This window comes from Pholis gunnellus (genome assembly GCF_910591455.1).
Source record: "Pholis gunnellus genome assembly, chromosome: 16".
In the NCBI taxonomy this organism is placed as follows: Eukaryota; Metazoa; Chordata; class Actinopteri; order Perciformes; family Pholidae; genus Pholis; species Pholis gunnellus.
The window spans coordinates 275242-286540 of NC_136543.1; the positions used below are offsets into that span (position 1 = coordinate 275242).

At 40.8% G+C, this 11299-nt stretch overlaps 1 protein-coding gene across 1 annotated transcript; it reads left to right on the forward strand.

The window, feature by feature from the left end:
* Window positions 1-936: 936 nt before the first annotated feature.
* Window positions 937-9478, forward strand: s100v2 (S100 calcium binding protein V2). The gene is made up of 3 exons (XM_079175981.1): window positions 937-1097; window positions 5089-5220; window positions 8503-9478. Exons 1-3 carry the CDS (start codon window positions 1089-1091, stop codon window positions 8668-8670), a joined length of 309 nt encoding a protein of 102 aa, XP_079032107.1. The 5' UTR covers window positions 937-1088; the 3' UTR covers window positions 8671-9478.
* Window positions 9479-11299: the final 1821 nt, after the last annotated feature.

An 11299-nucleotide genomic window follows, 5' to 3' on the forward strand; every position in this document is an offset into this window, starting at 1 on the left:
GATGTGGGTGTTTACTAGGCATGCAGGGAGGGTCCAGCTATGAGATCCATTATGGGAACTGATTCAGTGTTTCTGGAATTTACTCACAGCGACTCCTGTGACAATAATGTATAAAGTGAATAGTAAATTACATTTGTTGTGAATCTTTAGCATTTCAGAGAAATAAAAGGCCAACCTAGCAAGTTTGTTCCCCAAAGGTTCTTCTGGAAATTGTGTTTTTGGGACATGCAGGGAGCTTTATAATATCATGGGATCTGAATGTTCATTGTGTGGTTGTGCATTCACGCTTGTGTGCGTGTTCAACAGTTCAGCGCAGTAACACAGTGGCAAAATGATTGGCTGATGGTCTCACACTGAAACAATCCACTGTAGCTTCTTTGACTGGGTGTGGCTTTTCCCTTTCCAGTCAGACACTCAAGGATCGTGATGAGAAGGTGGGGTGGGCAAAATAATCATCATAGACTGATTTTATTTAAAACGTTCCCAACAACATAACAGCCTCACATAAAGTCTGCATACAAAGGTCAAGTATCTAAGGAAGCTGGTGTCGCATTGACGGTTGGCAGTGAAGAGGTTAACACTGTGACAGTCTGGAGGAACAGTAGAATACCAGCCTCAACTTGCAGGCAGTTATTGCGCAAAACAACAGCGTCAGACTTTTACTAAAGGCTTCCAGATGTGGAATGAGTTGTCTGTTGAATGTGAGCTGCGCCTCACTGGAATATCTCAACATATCCATTACACAGGGTTATACTTCAACAAGTCGTTTGTCCAAACCACTAAACACATACACACACGCACACACACGCGCGCACACACACACACACACACACACACACACACACACACACACACACACACACACACACACACAGGTTAGGGAATAGGTTCATTGTATGTATGAGTGAAGGTGGCGGGAAGGTGGCGCCTCGGCTGCTGCTCCTTCTTCCTGGCTCTCTCGTGCAGAGGGAGGATCCAGGATCGCTGCCAGGGGCTGACTGTCTGTTGGAAACACTCCACCGACACAAGCAGCAACGCAGCGAGACACACAGCAAGAAGAAAAGTGAGCAGAGAAACTCGCAGTCGACATGTCTCAGGTAAGAAACAACACAAGAGCTCTAAAACTAACAGCGTAAACCTGAGTTAAGCTCGACACAGTTTAGTAATGTTGACTTTTGAAACTTTACAGTTAGTTCGTTCGGTAGATGGTCGAAAAAACGGAGCGGAACGAGTCTTAAAGAACGGTTTCCTGCTTAAGACGCAACATTTCACGCCAGCCGGGGAAAAGTGACTGCGGAGGAACTTTCCCCAGATAGGTCGAGTTTAACAGCTCGTGTTTGACTAAACGGAACTCGTACACTTCTAGGTCGAGTTTAACGGCTCGTGTTTGACTAAACGGAACTCGTACACTTCTTCTTTAGAGCCGTGTGCTGCTAGCTGCCCCTCCCTGAGAAGAAGCGCCACTCAAGCAGTTAGTCCCGTGATTCATTTAGAAAAAGTACACATACTGGAAGCATCGTTCATCTGTGAGAGTATTACAGTTGATTATGAACAACATATATTACGGAGTGTGTGTAGCTTTGACTATTTTATAATATGTCTTCATCAAGGGCGGGTCTCTGTGCTAATGTAGGGCCCAGGTGGAGTTCATCCACCTGTCCGTGTGTAAAACACCATTGTACAATGCAGCATGGCTTCCTCTTTATTATGGGACCTGTCTCATTCTGTTACATATTCGTCCTTGATTAATAGACTAATGCTAAGTTAATAATAACCTATTATGTATTTCTATTTCTGTGTAAGTACATTGAGAGCAACAACAAAATCTGAGACAAATTCCTAGTGGGTGTAGCCTACTCAAACCTGGCCAATAAAGCTGATTCTGAATCCGGATGTTCAGTAGGGAGGGGCCACCATGTCCCAATAATACACTACAGTGACATTGTGTCACTTATCATCAATGAGAGCAAACAATGGCGCACTGGAGCTTGTGGTCAGGAGAATACTTTAGAACTTGCTTACATTTTATTTTATAGCCCCCAAACAACCTCAACTCTCACCTCACTATTGATGTGTACAGTTAACAGTGAACAGTGAGCTGGAAAGAAATGTAGAAATGTAGGGATTTAGGTGTGGAAATGAGCACTTACAAAAACTTTGTTTGTCTTCAATTGTTCTCATTGTAACTAAATCACAAAATGCTTCTCCACAGCTCAACTTTCCAATATAAGTCCAAAAGTATAAAAAAATATTTTCTTCCATTAAATATACTAAGCCTCCTGCTTGTATTTCAGAGACAACTGTGGTATCTTTTGGATAATATAACCTTTAGGTAATACTTGAGTGAATATATAGAAGTGTTCTACAGTAAACACGTTGGCTTGTCCTCAGCCAGGATATTGGTGCACTCACACACTGTGGGATAGTGTCTGTTGAGGTGAAGGGGGCTTGCAGCAGCTTGTGTACATCAGTCAGAAAGGGTGTGGTTTTAACAAAGCAGTTGGCCCACATGCACTGAATAACTATAGCGAGACAACCATCTGTAATGCTGCTCTAAGCCACATTGAAATGAACACTGAATCAAATGACTATTTGTAATGTGAAAGAAGTTGCAGAGAATTCTCAGCTATTTGTCTTTTAGCTGATAGTTCTAGTTTTAGAGTGCACTGTACACTACCTGCTCAGCAGCAGACAGACAGTTAGAGACTAGCTGGTTAACTGAGTGGACCATTTAGCAGCTGAAGAGACGGGATTCCCAGAGGCCAAAAACAGAGCTTGAAGAGAGTGAAATTGGACCGACATTGATCTTGTGGACACAAACACCACTCCAAATGAATGATCATGTTGCTCTGTACTGCTGGAAGTGTACATAAGGAAGAGTTTGCTAACAAGTTTATTTAACTTATGAACGTATTAATATAGCTTGATTTTATGCAGTGTTTAGGTTGGTATGATTCCTCCAAGTGGCCAAAAAAATAAATGAATACTGCTTTAAATAGTCGTAATACTTTGTAAATTCCTTACAAATTGCAATACTGAATGAAGGAAATAGCAACAGTAAAATAACTACAAAAAGGCTATTAAAGGTCCATTTTGTTGAAGTTTGTGTGATTGGATTGAAAGCTACATATCAGTTACTAAATGTGATGGATTGTTTTTTGCTTATAAAACCTAAGAAACTTATAAACAGTTGTTACAGGCTTTAAAAAGATAGCGATATAGCTAACTACATAAATGCAGGTAGATCAAAAAAGGGGCGGATCACGGTAATGGCCTTATTAAAATATATATGGTTTTTGTTCAATAGCTCTTATTTTATAAGCTTCATACAAAACAGGACTTTTGTCCAAGAGACCGCTATTCATTTCCCGTGCAAAACTAGAAGTAAACAATGACATTTTGTGACGTCAGACGATAGTCCCACGCTCCTAAAGCTAACCAAGTGGTTTTGTTGCCTAAACCTAACTTCCTGTGAGTTGGTTGTCAAAAAAAACAAGCTAAATGTTGCTTTGGCTAATGCAAGTAGCTAGCTAACTAAGGAGCTGTTTTCCTATTGTTATTCAAGACTTTGAAATGCTTTCCCTCAAAACCCTGTCCTCAAACTCAAATAGCCCCTTCTTGGCCTTTGGTTTGCTCGACTTCTGCTCAAACTCTATGCTTGCATGCAGATATATTGTTTCATGCACAGATTTCAAGCACTCCAGCTTCAGCTGTTCTCCTCACACTCAGGCATCTCTGTGTGCTGGTGAAACGCGTGCTCCCGAATTTCTCCTCTGCTTTGGGATGTAAAGGTTCCCCAACCTATAGAATGCCAGGTGTAGTGTTGACTGGGGAAATGATCCCTGCCTCCTTCCGGGTGTGTTCGCTTTACTAGAACATCGCTGACGGCGGTTATTCTTCAACCTAAGCATAACTTGGGGCTGGTCCAAGGCAAACCTGAGCCAGCCCTAACTATAAAGCTGAGCCAGCCCTAAGTTCCAGTGGCAGCTGGCCAATAGAGGGCCATGGGGCTTGTCCCCACCTTGAGCCACAACATTTTTTTTCAATATTTGTGTTTTTGAACTTTGTAATGTAATGTGCCAATTGCTGATTAAAGAGATAAATGAGTGACATACAATTTAGCCAATCGGCATCCTCAAATAGATTCAAGCTGCGCTCTTGTCAGGAGAAGTCTCTACAGGCGAGCGCGAGCACCAGCACTGCTCCTCCAAGACCCGTTTGAGAGGAAAACTTTGGCGGAGAGCTGATCCCACAGCAGACTAGCGGGAAAGGGAAGCAGTACATGAAGCTTCTCTACTAGCTGTACCAGACAGGTTTGGCTAGCTGGATGCAGTCATGCTAATAACTTATTTAGCTTTTTAAAACAACGGGGACAGATCCAGCACGGACAGTTAGGGAGTGAGGGATGAGGGGGTAAGGAAACATGAGAACACCAGGGTAGGGAATGAGGGATGAGGAGGTAAGGAAACATGAGAACACCAGGGTAGGGAGTGAGGCAGGAGGAGGTAAGGAAACATGAGAACACCAGGGCACACATGAGAACTCTGTCAAGCTACATATTGGGGAAAGTGAACATCTGTTCTTCTACATAGTTGTCCTCAGTCTCATCTGCTTAACTTGGTCATGGAGGCATCAACATTTAATAGAGATGTTAAATTAACAGTGAAAACTCATCATAGCTTATATCTATATATGTATGTGTGTCTTTTATATTATACTGAATATTATTATATGATATATATTATACTGTGTATATATATATATATATATATATTATTCTGAATTGCCTGTAAGGGCGACTAAAATAAGATGACGTGTTAGTCTTGCTGCTTTTTCCCAAATTGCCTACCCAAGCTTTATCCATAGCAACGTAGCAGATCGGAATGCTCAATAGGCAATTTTTGAAGACAATGCTAAATTAAATTTTTGTCCTTTAGGTTGGAAGAATTTTTGCATTCTCATTCATTTGTGATCATGTGTGCAGAGGCAGAGATTTGGGCAAAGCCTGTCAGAGGGCAATGCCCCTGATCAAAATCACCAGATCTAGGTATGTATTTAATTTGACTTCCTACCGTTTCTTCTCCCCAGCATTCAGACCTGGAGAAGGCCATCGACACGCTGGTCACCCAGTTCCACTCTGCTTCAGCTGACAATGGTCCAACTCTGAAAACCGATGAATTCAAAGGTCTTTTGTCCTCCCAGATGCCTAATCTGGTCAAGGTAAAACTGCTGGCAGTGTCCATGTGCTTCACTCTCAGCTGGACCGGCTATTGACTACAGCAGTTGGGTCTGGCATTATACCTCACATTACTCACCTCATACAAAGACATCTTCACCAGCAGAGTCCCTCAGGCCTCATACACACATATACAACCTATAGATTATATAGGCTCAGTTAGTGCTGGGCGGTATACCGGTTTTAATTTCCCGTATGATATGAATTTTTCACACACCATCATAGCCGAAACAACTGCTGTCACTCTTCAACAGGCAGCAAAATATATTGTTCGCCGCTAAGAGCGCAACAGTCGGAGCTAGTTGTCTTATGTGTATTGAGAGGTGGTTATAACAATTAATAACCCACAACTAATGATCTTTAACAGGGTAAAACACCACGACACAACTAGTTTGTGACACATAAACAATTTGTAACACTAATAATTTTAATACATTTAATAAAATTACACCACCGAACTGCATGCTGGGTACAGCTAGCAAGCCCGCTAGCACAAGTCTGCTAACAGCTGCGAGAGGCTCCGACGCTACCGTAACGCTACATTAACGAACAGAAAAGAGCGATGCAGGATGAACAAAGACACACCGGAGATGCACCGATAGTAACGGTAACAGTAACGTTAGCGCGAGTGAAACATATTGAAGCCAAAGGGTCAGACATCGCTTGAAGAGGCATTTGCTCGAGGCGCCAGCCAGCGTTTCTCAGATTGGAGTGAGACGAGGAGAAAAGGTGACGTCGTGATCTTCACAATAAAACATCTTTGATGTGACGTGTCGAGTCTTGGCCAATCAGCGTTAAGATGTCTACAGCGTCTTTCCCTCCATTACAGTTTGAGTTCCGTTATGTTCCGTTACCGTTCAGACTTGCTGGTTTAAGTTAACGTCCACTGCATGCAGAACTTGGTGGACTGTTAACGTTCGTCATTATTGCAATTTAGGAGGAAAAAACGTAACGTGATGAAACATGCAGCCCCCCGTGTTTCGGTTCAGTTCATGCGGTCACTCGTTAACGTTAAACCCGAACACCGGCGGATCTGGTTGCAGGTTGTTTGTTTTAACTCAAAGTAGAATGAAATTCATCGATAAGGCAGGGTATGCTAAATGCAGCCTCTGCTCCAAGGAGTTAAAGTACAGCAACAAGGGCTCACTGCCCTCTCATCACACTGCAGACACTGTTCACTGTGATGACCACAGACAGTGGACTTCCGGTCCCAACAGTCCCACGTGCAGTTAAATCACAGCTATTATTTTACTCTTGATAAGCTACCTTAGCCAGAGTAGATTATCATTTCCATTTAAATAATTGAACCGGATTCAATGCATATTAATTGCAAATGGAAGATTGGCCACAATTCTGACAGCTGTACAGTAACAGTATAATTAATATGAAGCCATACAGTAATGAAAACTAATCACTTTATTTGTACAGGCGATGGTTCTCGCTACTCTTGCTATCTTTGTTTTTATATGACTAAAAATGTTAAAGGTTAATAATAATAGAGCTGAAATACTGATTAATAACTGAATAATAAATTAGTTTTTTGCTTAAAGTAAATGTCTTATCACTTAATTTTCTTCTCAGAGTTCACCAGAATGCTACATTTTAAAGCTCATATTTAAAATAAAATGCTCCAGATATGTGTGAGCCATATGCTCACACATATCTGCACTCATGTTTAGTTTTTCACAGGTTGCACGTTATTGTTATTTTGAAAAGATATTCAGTGCAAAACAGGTTAATTGCAGCCTCAATAAGCTTTTTTTTGCCAAATATTAGTTGTTTTTTGCACAGATAGAACTTTATTTGCATTGTTCTAACAAAGGGATTGCACATTGTATTTGTTTTAGTCTGATGGAGCAGTCTGGTTTACTTGAAAGTGATTGCAATTTTCTTTATTCTATTATTTGAAAAAGTACAGATGGAGGACTCACAAAATGTTGTTATTTCAATAAAAGTTCAACATGGACCATTTTGTTACCATTGTGTTGGGGCGGTGGGGCATGAACATTTTTCTTCCTCCAAAGTGGGGCGTGACAGAAAAAGTTTGAGAACCACTGCCCTATAGTAAGCAAAGTCTTTATACATGATGACATTCAAATGTTTTTATATTCTATGTACTCCTGACAGTAGAGTAAGCCACTATAAACCTATATAAAAACACAGGCAAGGAAAAAAAACATAGGGTGAGGCAAGTGCTGTAAAGGGTCTGTTATAGTGGCAAAATACAATATAAACTCATAAACATTTGTGTTCACAAGTAAGGTCGGGATGATAGTTTGTATATAAGTAGCGGGTCCAACCTGTCAATCACTGTGTGGCCCCGCCCTAAAGCATCCCCTGCTTTATGGTCTGTTTGACTCTAAATGGACCATCATTTACTAAATGAACATCATGCTGTATTGAAGAAGACTTCATTGGCATAAGCTATTCACAGGCTAATTGAAAGGATAACAGCTCCTTCACTACTTCCATGTCCACAGTCTGCAGAGTTGGGGGACATTGGTTTTAAAGGAGGGAGGTTTGTTGCTGACTAAAGGTTCACATACGTCATCTGGCTCCAGAAATTAAATTGCAATAGCTGGGTTTCAACTGGTAGAGGGTAGTCGCTATGCATATATAACACAATATGTAATAATTAAATTGCTTTGCACTAAAATGTCAAGGGCATCCTATGCAGGACTTGTGCCCTTGAATGATGACCATGATTTGACTTTCATTTATATATATATATATATATATATATATATATACATACATACAATTGTCCATTGTAAACCCATTACAGTTTAGTTTTCCTGTGCAATGAGGGAATATTATTCTTATTATTATATCCTGCCTGTACGGGAATCAAACATGCAAACTTCCAGTCTCAAGCTTGCTTCTCTAACCTTTAGTTCACTGTGTGTTTAACAATCTGTGGTGAGTTTCTACATAACATAACTACTATTGAAAGAAATGTATTTCGTGTTTTTCCACCAGAATAACATTTCTGGAAATGTGTGAAAGGCTTTCAAAATTGCCTTCAGATCATCAAATATGGAGATAATATCTTGTGTTTTTGGTGTCTGAAGTCTGGGGAAAACTCCTGTTTCTTGCCTCATCCAACTTCTCTTTAGCAATGTCACCATGTTCCCAAATGTCAGCTTTGAAACTTTAGTGAGTACAATGTGAGAAGTGGAGTAAAGATTTGGTTAGTGCCTTGACTTTCACAGTGAACACACAAATCATTTCTGCCTGTTTTTACTTTGCCCATGATGACAAAACAGATCGGCTCAGACCAGGGGTTCGGTGAGATCCTGCGGAAGATGGGTGTAGGTGATGGTGAGGGCATCAGTTTCAAGCATTTCTGGAACTTAATCCAGTCAGTAGCCACCTCACAGCACGGCCTCCTCAAAAGCCCGACGGGCTCCTCATGCGGCTGCATCCTCCTGTGAAGAGCAAACTCTCAGCCCAACAGATCAGCTCTTCACCCTGAGTTTAACTAAAGAAAGTAACAAGATGCACATCACTCTCCTAATCAGGTGTCAGACAGAATACAAAGTATAGTACAAAAATTACAAAATTTGTGACTCAAACATTCCAGTTTTCTTTATTTTTATTAAATATTGTGATCTCTTATCTGACAGGTTTCCACATCACACTTCTGTCAGTATACTGCACAGCATCTTTTGCACCAATTACAGTGCAAATTCAGTCTAGTATTGGTATTTACACTCTGCATGTTGCTTTATTTTTTAACTACAATTTGAACTATCATACAATAATATAATATAATCATCTTCATACGTAGTACCAGATAATGTCAATTTCTAGCCATTTGGTGATCATGAATGAAGTGTTTTTTATTCTACACACTGCACATGTTATTATAGGCAATCAAACTGTCCACATCAACATAACGCTCTGAAAGTATACCTGCTCGTTTAAACATGTCTTTAAGCTTCAAAAGAAGTGCTTGTTGAATGGTTTAACAGCGACATCTGAATTTGACCTTGTGTGTGTCAGTAACAAAACACAAAAGTGTACCTTGGATAGATTCTAAATTTCAGTATGTTTGACTTCGCAATCATGTGGTGAAAAACCTCAAATTGTGTACCTTTTCTACAAGTAATGATTTACACTTTGCGATCCTGCATCCACTGTGCATTTTCTATGTATTTATATTTTGTAATTCTCTGTATTCTGACCTGTTTGACACCTTAAGAAAAATGATGTAATAAACATACAAACAAATCACCAGTACTGCAATTTGATATTGTTTAATCATTTACTGATTTATAAGAAAGAAATTCAACACAGCTTAAGTAGTCTTTATGAAAAATGAGGTATCTCCTGCAACAGTTATGTTTTATTGCTTTAAGTACATTATCAGGATCATTCCCACTCGCTTAGCTCTTTAAACAGTCAAATATGAAGCAGTACCAGAAAGCTGAAGCAGTAGAAGTAGACTATGCAGCACTATATTGCAGTATCAGATCAGTGTCAGGCAGAATACAACGTCTATGTTAAACCTTTCTGCATAGAAGAATACTAATAACTATGCAACAAAAACACAATGAGATGAACTACTGTAATCCAACATTACTCCAGCATTATGGATTTAAATTCCCAGGGAAAGAGGGAGTACATCCTCGCTTGAGTTTCTTTCCTTCTGGTGTACCTCGAAAGTATTCAAGATAAGATGAGAACACATACTTATTCATGACTTTAACCCTCCCAAAGATTTCCAGCTCTGTTTGCTCGTCATGGTCGACAGTATTCATCAGCTGTTTCGATTTGATGTACAGGGCATTTTCCTTTGCAACAACCTGATCTAACCAAATTTGTCTGTTCTGCGGTGCCATGTCATAGTTGTCAACCGTACAGCCGTAGAATCCTCGTCGCAGATGCTCAGGCCAGGGTTGGTCAGTCACCATGGGGTGGTCAACTCCAACAAACGCTGTGCACAGGGGGCTGTCAGTCCCTCGTGAGCGACCTACTTCACAACCTATGACACTCATAAGGAAAAGCGAGAAGGTTCTGAAGTTACACACAGATGATGAAAACACTGCAGCCATGAAGTAACGACCCCATCTCTCACAGTTGTAGTTACACTGCTGGAACTGGAAAGTCTGGCGACAGAAGTCATTGAATTTGGATGCTTTGAGACCCTGTCTCAGCTGCAGCAGGGAAAACTCACCCAGCTCATCACTGAAATTCTGACGGAAATATTCAATTTCAGCTTGATTGCCAGGGTTCATGAACTTGCCTGCCAAACTTACATTTAAATTTTTCCTGTGTACTTTGTAAATGCATTCATTGAGAACGTAGTAAAGGTCTGATGCAACTTCCTCTTTGGCATTGTATCGTATCTCCACGAGTAGATCATTAATGTTAATGATATGCTTCAACACAATGTTTTCTTCTGGTCCTGGCTCTGTAAGCCAAATTGCTTTCTGGAGTCTTTCATCTGGGACATAATCAGGAGCACGCCTTCTTTCATTCTCCTCAAAGAACAAGCTCCAAGTAAGCCCCTCCAGGCAATCTATAGAAGGGTACCTTTTGCGCAGTTCCATTGGAACGAACATTTGAGGGTGACTTGGCCACTCTAGTGTCTGAAGATACAAAACATTTCCATCATAATTAGAAAACACTGGCCCTGCACAGCCAAGTTCCACTTTTATAAGCAGCTCACCTCTTTGGTCTAGTTCAGCAATAACGCTTTTACTGTGGTCATGGGACCTCCAGACTCCATCAGTCCTAGTCATTATCTCTCCATCAGGTCTAACAGACAGGAAGGAGTTGTGTAGGTGTAGCTGAGTTTCCACACTGAGAGACCGAAGAACTTGTAGCAGCTGAAACATGAAGTGCAGGTCATTTCCAAGGTTGCAGCTGATGAGGCGGATTGTGCCAAGATGACCAAAAATGCCGTCAGTTGTTAAGGTTGACACAAATCTGGCAAGTTGTTCTGGGCCATAAGCAGCTAGCTGGACTGTTCCATTGGCACCATTGCTGCTGTGGCCAACCAGTACGACATCATGATTTTTAGTAGAAAAGGAATGGCTTCCACTCAGCATATGTAGC

What these genes read in the sequence shown, in the direction of transcription:
- s100v2 (XM_079175981.1), top strand. An exon ending in AGATGCCTAATCTGGTCAAG is followed by an intron (nt 5,221 to 8,502) that starts GTAAAACTGCTG and finishes ATGACAAAACAG; the next exon opens with ATCGGCTCAGACCAGGGGTT.